Source organism: Panthera uncia, chromosome X, assembly GCF_023721935.1.
Source record: "Panthera uncia isolate 11264 chromosome X, Puncia_PCG_1.0, whole genome shotgun sequence".
Lineage (NCBI taxonomy): Eukaryota > Metazoa > Chordata > Mammalia > Carnivora > Felidae > Panthera > Panthera uncia.
In genome coordinates this window covers 40,638,894-40,653,272 of record NC_064817.1, presented here as the reverse complement: position 1 = coordinate 40,653,272, position 14,379 = coordinate 40,638,894, and the positions used below count along the sequence as shown (strand labels likewise).

At 49.3% G+C, this 14,379-nt stretch overlaps 2 protein-coding genes across 6 annotated transcripts in view; both read left to right on the top strand.

The window, feature by feature from the left end:
* OTUD5 (OTU deubiquitinase 5) overlaps positions 1-12,549 on the top strand; it is a 29,323-nt gene extending 16,774 nt beyond the window's left edge. For 3 of the 5 annotated variants that reach the window (XM_049643804.1, XM_049643808.1, XM_049643806.1), the window contains 7 exons: positions 2,941-3,005; positions 3,092-3,248; positions 3,347-3,495; positions 7,765-7,968; positions 9,440-9,641; positions 9,731-9,844; positions 10,149-12,549. In XM_049643804.1, coding sequence (XP_049499761.1) covers positions 2,941-3,005; positions 3,092-3,248; positions 3,347-3,495; positions 7,765-7,968; positions 9,440-9,641; positions 9,731-9,844; positions 10,149-10,273 — 1,016 coding nt within the window. In that variant the 3' untranslated portion in view covers positions 10,274-12,549. The remainder of the gene's footprint in view (positions 1-2,940; positions 3,006-3,091; positions 3,249-3,346; positions 3,496-7,764; positions 7,969-9,439; positions 9,642-9,730; positions 9,845-10,148) is intronic. The other 2 variants (XM_049643807.1, XM_049643805.1) reach the window with 1 other exon arrangement.
* The window catches only part of PIM2 (Pim-2 proto-oncogene, serine/threonine kinase), a 10,846-nt gene continuing 7,602 nt past the window's right edge, over positions 11,136-14,379 (top strand). The window contains exons 1-2 of the mRNA XM_049643236.1: positions 11,136-11,236; positions 11,382-11,385. Of these exons, the coding sequence (XP_049499193.1) occupies positions 11,136-11,236; positions 11,382-11,385 (105 nt within the window). The remainder of the gene's footprint in view (positions 11,237-11,381; positions 11,386-14,379) is intronic.

Here is a 14,379-nt window from a genome sequence, read left to right as displayed (position 1 = left end):
GGTGGGGCTAGCAAAGTCAGGCAAGCACCACCTCAGTGAGGGCTGCCTGTGTCTCTGCCATGCCCTGGATGCTTTTCCCTGCCTTAGATCACTGTAAAGACCCCTCTCCTCTCCCTCTTTGGGGAAGTATTATTGTTCCGTTTTGCTGGTTCAGATAACACATTTTCTTCCATGTGTATGATCCCCAAACTGGGGTATATCTTATAATCAGGTAGGTGGGTCGTGCCGTGCCACTACCACCCCTAACAAAAGCTGCGATTTAAATGCATGTGTGGTACCACCTACCAGTGCATCTTAGAATTGAAGAGAGAAGGGGATATTTTACAGGGAGGTAGGTAGGAAGGTAAAGTTATACCTTGCCCACACTTAAGGGCCCTGGTTTGTGAAGCTTGTATTATTGATTTGATGTTAATTTGGTTGCTAAAGATTTGAACTATGGATACAGAAGGTAGACCTGTGGACCTTTGAATTCAGTAAAGGTTGAGACCCATTCCTGCCTGTGTGAGGAGGGACAGCCTAGACTCCTAAGTTTGGGGCATTCCTCTGGCTGAGGAAGTGACAGAAATGAGGAAGGGCTTAAATAAGTGGTTCTGGTGACATTCTGACTGACTTGTGGGTGGTTGGCCATCTGAAAGAGTCAGCGTCTACTCGTAATAAATGGAACCCCATTTCTTGAACACCTAGTACACCTTAGGTGTTCAGCAAACCCTACCCCTAGTTTTGACAGCTCCCTGTGAAAGGAAGAGGAGTTACTCTCCCCACTTCGGAAGAAGACATTGTGGCCCAGAGAGCTTGATGGTCTTGTCCAGTGCCACACAGCTAGGAGGCAGCAGAGCCTTTCTGCTAAGGCAAAGGAGACAGTGGCAGGGGAATGGAGCAGGGGGACCTTCATGAGGTTCCCTCAGTTCCCTTCCCTGTCCCAGTCTCCCCTTTCCTCCATTTTCTTGCATCTGGCATCTAGCTCAGGTAGATCCATCTCCCAGGCCTGCAAATGCCTGTTGATCCTTCCCTAGGAACATCTCAGCCACCTCCTTGAGCTTGGCAGCCCGGCCCCTATTTAACCCCTTTGCCGCCATCTCAGTTCCTGTTTACTGCAGCTGCTGGCAGCACTGCCTCCTCATCACCCCAAGCTCATTCTACATAAATAGCTCTCGGCAGCCACAGAGGGCTCTGTGGTCCTGGCTTCTAAGAAAGGCGGCAGCAGGGGGCCCCCAGCCTGTGTGCAGGGCACATGACTTGCTGGAAGTGCTGCTGGGGGGTGGGGAAGAGTGTGGCCGCAGAACCCACATCCTTGTTTACATCGGTGAAGGGGCTACCCCTTCCCGCCTTCACAGTTCCCCTCCCCCTCAGTCCTCTGCACCTCCGAAGAGGACATGAGACAGGCATTGGCCCCGTTTTCTATCTCAGAAGTAGCATTTTTCTCCTTATCTCACAGAATCCTCCAGGGAGGGAAGGGAGAGGGCGGCAAAGGCATTCTTCCGGCGATTCTTCCGAGGCAGACTGACTCTCATGGAAGAACTCTGTGGTGTCCCCTGAGGGACTTGACCCTGCCGCAGTGCCCCGAGTGATCCCATCAGAGCAGTGGTCCTGGTCCTTTGGGGAGACAAAGGGAAATTCCCTCTTTGTCTTAGCCAGTGGACACCAGGTGGGCCTCGTCTTCAAGCCCACTTTAATTTCCCAGGGACAAGACTCCCGGCCTCCCCCCACCCCAGCCTATCCATCCAGTCAGCAAGCTCTTCCCGATTTCCTGTACTGTATTGGCCTCTGAGCTGGGGTGGACTTGGATGTGAACTGCTCTCAGCCCTCAGTGGAAGTCAGAGTGCTCAGGCAGAGGAAGTCTGCATACATCTTTGATAAATCTGGTGATAGAAGTGCTCTGGAGGGTGGGAGAGATGGGGAACTGTATAAAGAACACATGGGTATTTGACAGGTAGGCAGCCGAGGAGAATGGAAAGAATGCCCTGAAAAGAGGAAATGGCATGTGTGAAGATCCGCAGAGTGAGGCAGGAGGAGCCTGGTTCTTATTTTGACCAAAACCCCATGATGCCTAGACCATTTGGGCCATAGGCTGCCTTTCCTGAATTAAGTTTAAGTTATGTTCATATGTGTCTTATTTCTCTTGCTAGATTATGTGCTTCTTGCAGGCAGGGGCAGGATTTTACTCACCTCTCTCACATTCACAGTACCCCACATTCAGGCCCCACTATGGGTAGGGAACTCTTGATTTGCTGAGTGGCTGGTCTGTCCCAAGCCCAGTGCTAGTCACCTTATACCCTTTATCTCATTGATCCCACAAGAGGCCTGCTAGGGAGTCATCCTACTTGTTCCTGTTTTGTGTGTGAGGCACATGAGGCTCGGAACACTTGGGTTGCTTTCTTCTAGTCGCTTAGCTCACTAGTACCTGGCAGAACTAGGCTTGGAGCCCAGTTGTTTTTCTTGTCTCTTCTTTTTTCATTTTTTTAACCTGCAGAGGCCATGCTGGCTCCCAGGAGTCAGGAAAACTGGATTCTAGAGTTGAATCCGTCAGACTCACTTGCTGTGTGACCTTGATAAAGCCACAAACTCTCCCTGAACCTTGGCTTCCTCATGTGAAGAGTGAAGGGGGAGTGTGGAATTGCTGGTGCTCAAGGCCACTTAGGGGACTTAAAATGTTTATTGACTTGTCTGAGTGGCTTGGCAAGCCCTGGACAAATTCATCTGCCTGAGAGGACTGTGGTTGTGTTCCTCTCGCCTATACTCTTGTTCCTAAAGACTGTCCCTGCCTGCCTCTTTTTCCATGACCCCATTCTAGCCCACAAAGCCTAGCACTCTCCAGGCCTTTAGTGTAGGAAAAGGAGTTTTTCTGGCCCCCAGCCCTCCACCGCCAAGGATGTTCCATGACTCCAAACTCTTCTGGTGGCAGCTCTTAACCCCAGCCTCTCCTTTCTCCTCTCCCCACAGCTGACCAGGTATATGGAGACCAGGACATGCATGAGGTTGTACGAAAGCATTGCATGGACTACCTGGTGAGACCCTGTGGAGGCCTTGGGGTGGGGGCAGTGTGGGTGCATCTCTTCCCCCCCGCAGACCTTGACTCCAATCTGTTCTGCAGATGAAGAATGCAGACTACTTCTCCAACTATGTCACAGAGGACTTCACCACCTACATCAACAGGAAGCGGAAAAACAACTGCCATGGCAACCACATTGAGATGCAGGCCATGGCAGAGATGTACAACCGGCCCGTGGAGGTGTACCAGTACAGCACAGGTACTTCTGTGGTGGGTAGGTGAGCGATCGACTGCACCTGGTCCGAGCCTGCCCTGCCTGGCCCATTGTGGATGCTCCTTCCTTCTCTTTCTCTGCAGAACCCATCAACACATTCCATGGGATCCATCAAAATGAGGATGAACCCATCCGCGTCAGCTACCATCGGAATATCCACTACAATTCAGTGGTGAATCCCAACAAGGCCACCATTGGTGTGGGGCTAGGCCTGCCGTCATTCAAACCGGGGGTAAGTGGGTCCCCCTGCTCAGGATGACTGCTAGATACAGAGGCCAAAAACCTCTGTTGGGGTCTCAGTTATGCCCTAGTCCACAAAAATGTCCTGTACCCTCTGAGTTGCCCCTAAGGTCTCACCTTTATAAAAATAGGGAGTTAACTCGAGGGGATCTCAGGGCTCAGTCTGTGGTCTCCATTTGCCTGTCCGAGCTGGCTTACCCATCTTTCATGCCTGTTGATGGTTGACATTTTGTGATATGGAGGCACATCTGAGAACTGTGAACCAAGGCTTGGTATGGGTATCTTGGCACCCACATGGATCCTCTTCTGAAACTCAGCAGTTAATAGACAGCTGTGTTCAGAGACTTAAAGTGCGGGCCTGGCTGTACTACTTACTGGCTGTGGGACCTAGGGTAGATTACCCAAGTAATCTGGGCTGGTAGCTCAGCCTATAGTAAGTGCCTAACACTGAGCCTGGTGCCTAGTAGGTGCTCAGAAGGTGGCAGTATGTTTTCCAGCACACGCTGACATTCTCATTCTCTCTCATAAACAGTCATCTTCTGGGGATTTTGCTATCTTCTATTCAGGTTTCACTTCCTATAAGCAGAAAGTGCCCCTGCCTCATTTTAGGAAATGCACACCCTAACACCAACACACCCTCCAATGGAGGGTTTTTTGTTCTGTTTTTTTAAGTAAACTTTTAATTTTAGAATAGTTTTAGATTGGCAGAATTACTGAAATTAGACAATTTCCATGTTCTCCACTCTGATTAGCATGTCAGCATATAACGTTTGTCACAATCAAAAGGCAATATTGATAATTAACTAAAGACCGTACTTTATTTAAATGACCTCAGTCTTTCCCTTATGATCTTATCTGGTCCAGGACACCGTACTACATTTAGTTGTCTTGGCTCCTCTTGGCTCTGACAGTTTCTCTGAGTTTCCTTGTTTTTGTCTTTGATCTGTTTACAGATCTAGTTTTGCCTTTTCTAGAATGTCATGGAATTGGAATCCTACAGTATTTCAGAGTGGCTTCTCACACATAACACTACGTATTTAAATTTAAGATTCATCCGTGACTTTCTGTGGTCTGATCACTCATTTTTCTTTTTCCTTTTTTATTATTTTTAAAAAATTACATGAAAATTTTTTTTAATGTTTATTTACCTTTGAGGGAGAGAGGCAGAGAAAGGGAGACACAGGATCTGAAGCAGGCTCCAGGCCGTCAGCACAGAGCCCGACATGGGGCTTGAACTCACAAACCGTGAGATCATGACCTGAGCCGAAATTGGATGTGTAACTGACTGAGCTACCCAGGTGCCCCTTAAAAATTATTTTTTTAATGTTTATTTATGTTTTGAGAGCGAGAGCACGAGCATGGGAGGGGCAGAGAGAGAGGGAGACACAGAATTCGAAGCATCCTCCAGTCTCTGAGCTGTGAGCACAGAGCCCAACGTGGGGCTCAAATTCATGAACCTTGATATCATGACCTGAGCTGCAGACGCTCAACTGGGGAGCCACCCAGGCACCTCTCTTTTTCCTTTTTTTAAAAAAATGTGAATGCCTTAAGTTTTTTTTTTTTTATTTGTAGGCTTGGGTTTTTTTTTTTTAATGTTTATTTACTTATTTAGAGAGAGAGCACATATGCATGCATGCCAGAAGGGGAGGGGGCAGTGGGAGGGAGAATCCCAAGCAGGCTCTGCACAGAGCCCAAAGCTGGGCTCGATCCCACGAACCAGGAGATCATGACCTGAGCCAAAATCAAGAGTCAGACGCCTAACCAACTGAGGCACCCAGGTGCACCTAGACTTAATGGTTTAGAAGTTTTAGATCTACCAAAAAATTAAGAAGATAGTATAGAGTTCCCATGTATTCTTGTCTCCGCTTCTCCCGCCCAAGCCCAATAGTTTCGTTATCATTAACATTAGATGACTATGATACATTTGTTATAATATTTGAACCAGTATTGGTACATTATTATTAACTGAAATCATGATGTTTTTTTAGGTTCCCTTATTTGTGACAATTTCTCACATTTTCATGTTTTTGATGACCTTGACAGCTTTGAGGAGTACAGGTCACTTATATTGTAGGATGTTTCTCTTTTGGAATTGACATTTGTTATAATATTTGTACTAATACTGATACATTGTTATTAACTGAAATCATGATGTTTTTTTAGGTTCCCTTGTGACAATTTCTCACATTTTCATGTTTTTGATGACCTTCACAGTTATGAAGAGTACTGGTCATGTATATTGTAGGATGTTTCTCTTTTGGAATTGGTCTAATGTTTTTCTCATGATTAGACTGGGGCTATGGGTTTTAGGGAGAAAGATCACAGTGGTAAAAGTGCCATTCTCATCACATCATGTCAGTAGTATATACTGTGAACATGATTTATGACTGTTGATGTTGACCTTGATTGATAGCGGAAGTAGTGTTTGTCAGATTTTCTCCACTGTAAAATTACTCTCTTTCCCCATTCCCTTTTTCATACTGTCCTGTTTGGAAGGAAACCATTATGTACAGCCCACACTTGAGAAGTGGAGGTTATGCTCTATCTTCTTGAGGGCGTAGTATCTATATAAACTGTAGAATTCTGCAAGGGAGATTGGTCTCTTGTCCTCCATTTATTTATATCACTGTGGACTCAAGGGTATTTCTTTTATACTGGATTGTAATCCAGTACTATTTTTATTGATTTTGATGCTCACATTGTTCCAGTTTTGGCTATTAAGAGCTTAGTTGGTTCCTACATCTCGTTGACATCCCCCTATCATTGTGATGGTGAGCTGTTTTAAATTTTGGGTTTTGTTTGTTTATTTTGTTTCATTTTGTAGCACTTTCTTAGCTTCTGGCACTATGAGGTGCTCCAGGTTCATCTTGTGTATTTCTTGCCCCAATTCTAGAACCAGCCATTTCTCCAAGGATCCCTGGTTCCCTTTATTGGAGTATGTTATTAGAAACCAAGGTCTGCAGGTGCCTGGGTAGCTCAGTCGGTTAAGCATCCGACTTCAGCTCAGGTCATGATCTTGTGGTTCATGAGTTCAAGCCCCACAACAGGCTCTATGCTAACAGTTCAGAGCCTGGAGCCTGCTTCAGATTGTGTGACTCCCTCTCCCCTCTCCCCTCTCCCTCTTCCCCCTCCCTCCCCCCTCCCCTGCTTGCTCACTCTCTCAAAAATAAACATTAAAAAAATTTTAAAAAAGAAAAATCAAGATCTGGATGCTGAGTATGCTCCTTGTTACTGGGGTGTCCTTGCTTCTAGGCTCCTTCAGCTGACAGAGCAAGGAAATATATCTGTGTATACTAACCCATATGTATACACTTACCTAGAAATATTTCTATGTATACTCTTATCTAGAAATATTTCTTTAACCATCTGTATCTATATGAAGCTGCAGTTCTTACTGATACCTCCAACAGATAAGGTACCTCATTATTTTAATTTGCAATTCCCTGATGACAAATGGTGTTGAGCATCTTTTCATGGGCTTATTTGCCATCTGTATATCTTCTTTGAGGAGGTTGTGTATTTAGACTTTTTTTGCCCACTTTTTAATTGACTTGTTCTAACAGTTTTACATACTTTTTGGACTATTACACATAGGTAAAAAACTACGCTTTACATCATAACTTAGTGCACACACACTGGTGTGTAGTGTGTATATCTGAATTAAAATAATGTTAGAATTTTGTTGAGCAATAATTACACTTAATGCCTGGAATATGCTCTGATATTTTTCTCATTATTTCATATCTCATAGCCTGACGAAAAGCACTTTCCTACGGTGTCCCACAATTCATAACACCCTATACCATGACAGTACTGTCCTCTTGTCCCCTTAAATGTCCAAATACTCCCTTCGCCCTGTGTACACACAGCTAACTTCTCAGGTCAGGTAATCTTTTCTCCTTGTCCCATGTGGGCATAGGTGAGGAAGGCCTCAGCATTATGAAACTGAGTCATCTCTGGGTAAGGCGTCTTTAAATTCCAGTACCTGGCTGCCCCAGACATAGTACTTCAGTCAAAGTGTCTTGGGGTTGGGAGCAGGGCTTCTGAGTGTAGGAGTTTGGAGTGACAAATCCCACTACCCCAGCCTGCCTTCCCCCGATACCTGATGAATAGACAGCCTGCTCAGGGGGGTGCTTAGTAGGAGTACCTGCCTTCCTATCCCCTGTCTTCTGAGCCTACAGACTCATAATCCTGAGCCAGTTCTGTCTCTTGGCTGGAGTTCAGAGTGTCACCCTACATCCCTGTCCTCCGTGCCTTGCAGTTTGCAGAGCAGTCCCTGATGAAGAATGCCATAAAAACATCAGAGGAGTCATGGATTGAACAGCAGATGCTGGAAGACAAGAAGCGGGCCACAGACTGGGAGGCCACAAACGAGGCCATTGAGGAGCAGGTGGCTCGGGAATCCTACCTGCAGTGGCTACGGGATCAAGAGAAACAGGCCCGCCAGGTCCGCGGCCCCAGCCAGGTGTGTCCTGGGCTCTGTCACTGGCCTGGCCAAGAACCCCTTACTTCCCATGCTCTGCCCCCATACTGGCAGAAAAAAATTAAGCAGTTTTGACATCTGGGAGAAAAGGAAGCTCCCAGCCCATTCTGTACCGCATCTTGGCCTGAGTCTTGGCATTGTGCTTTAGAACTCTCAACACCTTTGCAGAACAAGCTCTCTCTCAAAGAGTGAGGGAGGCCAGCCACTGGTGGTGACACGTGGGATTGATGGGTAGTTCCAGAGGGACAGGCTTTTGTTGAAGGTCCTTGTGCGTCAGGCTCTGTGCTGAGGATGTAAAATCAGGTCTGGCCTGCTCCACTCTCAGAGATCCCCTGTCTACTGAGGGAGACATACATCAGTGAAGCCCTTGACCCTGTCTAGGAGACCAGTAGTTGTGGGGGCTCTGATCAGTCTTCACACAGGAAGGTTGAATGTTTAGGGCAGAGAGGAGGCAGAGCAGGCAGGCATTTGAGGAATCACAAGGAGTTTAGAGTGTAGATGCTGGAAAGAGTTGAGTCATTTACTTAACAAATATTGATTGCGGGTCTGTGCCAGGCATTGTTCTCAGTGTACGGGGGTACATTGGTGAGCCAGGCAGGCCCATATCCCTGTGCTTGTGATGCTTAAATTTTTGCAGAGTGGAACAAAATAAACAGTAAACATAATGAATACACTAGTTGAGAGGTGGGACAGATGAAACATGTAGAGCAGGGTAAAGGGAATGAGTAGGGCTAAGGGCGTTGAGAGGTCACAGTATTAAATAACGTGGTCAGGGTAGGCCTCAGAGCAGGTGAGATGTGAGCAAAAGCTTGCAGAAGGTGAAGCAGTTAGCTAAGTGCATGTGCCAGGCAAGGCAGAAGGCCAACAAAGGCCCTGAGGTAGGGCACACCTGGTGTGATTTGGGTGTGGTCAGGAGGCCAGTGTGGCTGAGCAGAATGTAGTAGTAAATGAAGTCAGAGGTGGTGGGGCCAGATTGAGAAGGGGCTTGTGGGCTGTGGTGAGGACTTTGGCTTTTACTGTGAGTGAGGCAGAAGCCATTTGGAGAGTTGTGAGCAGAGGAGGAGGGACAGGATCCCCCTGATTGCTGAGTGCAACATGGAATCTAGGGGGCAGGGGTAGAAGCAGGGGCCTGTGAGGCAGAGGCTACTAGAATAGTCCCAGTGGTAACTGATGGCAGAGCTGGCTAGGAAGGAAGGAGAAAAGGGGATGGAGTCTGAATGGATTTTGAAGGTGGAAGTATAGGTTCCCTGTCAAATTGGCTGTAAGGGTGTGAGGGAGGATTAAGGAGCTTACCTTTGTCCTGTGGTCTGCTGTGTGGCCAGGAATGATGGTGGCCTATGTAGAAACTGTATCATAGCCAGGATTCCGGGAGGGAGCCAGCCCTCAGGGATGGGGCATAGGAGGGTCGTGACTGGCGTTGGTCCTTCCTTCCTCCTCCTCCTTCCCACTGCAGCCCCGGAAAGCCAGCGCCACATGCAGTTCTGCCACAGCAGCAGCCTCCAGTGGCCTAGAGGAGTGGACCAATAGGTCCCCGCGGCAGCGGAGTTCAGCCTCTTCACCCGAGCACCCTGAGCTGCACACCGAGTTGGGCATCAAGCCCCCTTCCCCAGGCACTGTCTTAGCTCTTGCCAAACCTCCTTCACCCTGTGCACCAGGTCAGTGAGTTGGTGACAGGGAAGCATGCTGGGGTTAGGAGGTGCTGCCTAGGTCCTGGGCCCTGCCTCTGACTATCCCTCTGCCCCAGGTACAAGCAGCCAGTTCTCGGCAGGGGCTGACCGGGCTACTCCCCCCCTCGTGTCCCTCTACCCTGCTCTGGAGTGCCGGGCCCTTATTCAGCAGATGTCCCCCTCTGCGTTTGGTAAGCCTCCTCTGTCTAGGGGCCCAGAGGCCAGCTGGGAATTGGGGAGAGAGAAGAACCAACAGACCCCATGAGGGGGGCCTTCCAGACCTCTGGCCATCTACCCAAGAAAAGGGAATTTTTCAAACCCAAGGGATGTGTCCGGAGGGGATCTGAATGGGATTTCATAGGCCCGGAGGAGCCTTCTCCATAGAAATGTAGAGGGGCCTGGATAGGATCTCTCTAGAGCCAGGGATCAGCAAAGGGTGAAGAGAAGGAGGGCTGGAAGTGCTCCATCATCCTTTTCCCCTTCCTCTTGGCCCAGCAGGTCTGAATGACTGGGATGATGATGAGATCCTAGCATCGGTGCTGGCAGTGTCCCAACAGGAATACCTAGACAGTATGAAGAAAAACAAAGTGCACAGAGATCCACCCCCAGACAAGAGTTGATGGAGACCCAGAGACTGGAGACCATCTCCCAACCCCCACCACTCCTGCCCTCCGGTGCCGACCCACCTTCTTTGGCTTTCTTCCCTCTTGCCTTCTTCCCTCTCTCCCTTCGTTTCCCTCTTCCCCACTTCCCTCTGGCTGACCCACCACTGCACCCCCTTTCATCGCTGCCACCACCACCATCACCCGTCTCTTCGCCAGCTGACGTGCCCTGTTGCCCCCTGCACAGCACCATCCCTGCACTCCACAGGGGACTTGGGCAAGGGTGCCGAACATAGGCGAGAGGCACACAGAGACAAACCAACTGGCAGCCAGGCAGTCCCTGAGGAGAAACATTCAGACAGAGGAAAGTCTCCCTGCCCCCCTCACTCCCTGCCCTGTTTTTTCCAACTTCAGAAAAACTTGTTACCCCCACCTCCACAATGATGCTGGGAAGGTGCGAGGAAGAAGTGGGAATTCCCCTTCCCAGTACCCCAAGAATGTCTGAGCCTTCAATGTTGAATTTTTTCTTTATTAAAATGTACTTTTATCTTATAAAATCAATCAATCCAAAATGATGTAGACAACAGCATTGGCTCTGTGAAGGCGGCATCTCTGGTTTGGGAGCAGGCAGGCCATGGGCCACAGAGGGAGCCCAAAGATGTGGTTGCTGTCTCTAGCCTCCAGCTCTGTGGAGGTGGGCAGTGTCTAGAGTGCAAGCCGGGGCAGGGTGGGGGGCAGGGGGGCAGGTGTCATATGGGCTTTGGACACTGAGACTCTGACCTTGCTGCATTCCTATTGCTTCCACACCACCACCACCACCACTACCACCACCACCACTGGTCTCTTTGGAATCTTGGGGTGGGAGGCACCTTTGAGGATCATGGCAGCCACCGCCTGCCCAGGATTTGAGTGTGGGGAGTGGGAGCAGCCTCAACAGATGAGGCACCTGTGCCCTGCAGGTGTTGACAAGATCCACCATCTGTAATGTCCTTGGCACAATAAAACCAAATGTCAGTTTCCCCTGAGCGCCTCTGTTCTGTGTGGGGCATGGGATGGATGGGGCTTTGGGCAGAGGCGGTGATGGCATAGGCCTTGGCTTGACCTTTGAGGGCTGCATGCTCTCCAGTACGGTATTTCCCCAGGCCTGGGGTTTGCTCATATTTGATTCACTGCTCACTAAACCAACTTCTGGACCCGTTTCTAGCAAGAAAGTTCCATCTTTGCCTGCTGCCTCTGCCTCAATACTGGCACATGTAGCCTGCCCACCTTGTGTCCTGGGGTATGATGGGAGCAGAGGACTATGAGCTTGAGGGCTGGGACTGAACTTCCAATTTCTCTGCCTGCCTCCTTGCCTGCATACGTTTGCTCTTTCCTTGTGATCTTTGATGAGGAATGCTTTGGAAAGGCACAACAGAGGCCTCATATCAATGTAAGTTTAGTGGAATTGACTGGTGGGGCCTCCTGGGTTTAAGGAATGGTTAAGTCCTTTCTTATTGATGTCCCCAGTCTTCTAACACCCCTGTCTGCTTTTCCTTGGGGTAAAGTCAAGGCAGAGAAGGATGGCTGGTCCCCATGTTTTGTCAAGAATGGGGTTGGTTGGTTGGTTTGCTGTGCCTCACTAATGGGGCCCATGTGGAAGGGTGCATGTCTAGGTCTGCCAGTGAAGGCATGGCTGGCCAGGTGGCCACCTGTGGGGTGTCTGGAATTCACTGGTCATGCATGCAGATGTTGGAGAGTTGGTTTGAAACCTACCTGGCTTTTTCTAGATGTGTGGCCTTGGTCAAATCACAGGCTCTGTGAGTTTCAAGGGTCCCACCACGTGTACAACAGGAGTGATTAATGTCTACTACCTCACACTCTGGTTGTGAGCACAGAGAGAGAATGCATGTGGTCAATATAATGTATGATAGCACGGTGCCTGGCACGTTCTGAGAGCTCAGATGTTAGCAGATAGTATTTATTATCCTAATACTGAAGTCTCTGCACCATTTGGCCCCTGCCTACCTCTTCTTGCTGCTCTGTCCAGTTTCATTGGCCTCTGCCTGGAATTTGCCCTTCCCCTGTCCTGAGCCCCCAACCTTGTCCTTCAAGATGGGTAGAAGGTCACCTTCTGAGAAGTCCTGTGTGACTCCACATTCTCACTTCTATCCACAAATGTGTCTTTACTTCTTCCCCAATAACTGTGCAAGGGCTGTGATGCCTGACTTAATCTGTGTATCTCTTAATATCTGCACCCCTGCCAGGGCCTGGCAGGCTTACAGTAGACCCCTAATAAATACTGGATGAATAAGGGAGAGTACATGTGTGTATTTGCTTTTTGAGTGTTGTCTGTGTGTGACTTTGGTGAGTCCAAGTCTTCACGTGCCTCTCACAGTGTCTCCAGTGTGTGTGACAAGGGCTTGTTTCCAGGTGTGTCAGATGGTGACTGAGTGTGGGACTCTATCTCTGACAGTTTATGCCTGTTTCTGAGACAAGTGCATGTCTGCGTGGGTCTGTCTGTGACAGTGCATCTGTGGTTTCATTCTGATGGGGTGGATGTCCGTTTGTATTCCTTTGGCAGATTCTAGGTAGCTATTTCTGGACAATTTCAGTGACAACGCTGCATGTTTGCTGGTTGTGTGTCTGACTGGGTCTATCCACATCTGTTTTTGTGACACTGCCTATCCATGTGGCTCTGTTGCATAAGTATTTATGTCTGCCTTTGGAGCAGTACTTGTGTGTCTCTGGAGCATCTGTGTGTCTTTCTGTGACAGCCACGAGGTCTCTCATTTCTGGGACAGTACAAGTCTTCCTGTGATAGTGTGTGTCTGATGGTGCCAGTATCGTGACAAGTTCTGGTGGTGGTGAGTCTGACATTTTTGTGTCATTGTCACATGGCAACGTAGGTCCATGTGAGTCTCTCTGGAGTGCCTGTCTTTCTGTAACAGTGTTTCTCTGGGTGTCATTCTGGGACATAACTGGCAGCATGCCTGCCTGACAGTGGATGTCAGTCTCTGTGACAGTACGTGTCTGCATCTGTGTCATGTAAGTTTACATGAATGTGTCTGACAGTATGGGTTTTGTGTATATCATATGGTACTTTTGTGAGTGCCTTGAGTGCATATCTTCTTGTGGCATGACACTGTGCTTATTTTTCACAAATTTGTGACTGAGGGTATTTTGCCACCTGTCTGAGCTCTCCCCGTCCGTCTCTGCCATTTGGAAGCATACCCCCACGCCACCATCACTCTGGCTTGCTCCTCACCCCCGCCCAAGATCCACTTCCCCCTGCCATTCCAGATTCTAGACGTGCTGACTGGGCTCATGGCCAGACCTAGCCAGGTCTGGTCAGGTTAAGGGCTCTAAAAACACACCATAGACCTCCGCCTCAGGGCTTGGGAACGCTGTCTTTGACCAGCGCGTCCCCCGCGGTGGTGGTCAGGAGGGCTACCCCTCCCTGGAAGCTGGGCGGATTCTTCCAGGATCCCCGGCTTCAGTTTGGGGGGAGAGGCCGCCGGTCGCCTTGAGGGCTCTGGTCCTGGGTGCTGAGCACTCTTCGGGGACCGGGTCCAGGGTAGCCACAGGCTCGCATTCTTAGAAGCCGGGCCTGGCATTATCTCCGCGCTAATCTCGAAGCAGCGGCTGCAAACCAACTTCCTAGGAAAGGAGGCGGTGCAGTTATTTTTTTAAGTTTATATCTATACACATACACACACGCATATATATAAAAACAACACCGCGCAACAACCAAAACAAATGCGGTCGCTGCAAAGGGATTCCCAGAACCGGTTTCCTCTTCGCGCGCGCCCCCCATATTTGCATGCGGTCCCGGCCCCCGCGGAAGATCCGGGCATGTATTTGCATAAGGGGGTACTTGAAACGTTGAGGGTGGTATGCAAATAAGGGCTGGCTCCGATTGGCTGGGGTACAGCAGGTGCCGCGTCCGGATTGATCAAAGCCAAGTGGGCGGGGCTGTCGCCCGGGGCGACTCTCTCGGGAGGCGCGTGCCCCGGCTCAGTAGCGTTAGGGCTGGCGCGCGCGTCGAATCCGAACGTTACGCTGTTTGAGGGCCCTTCTGGGCCACCAGCTTCTCTGCCTTCCACCCTGGCGCCCCCAAGTCCTGGCTCACCAGCCTCACTGCCCCG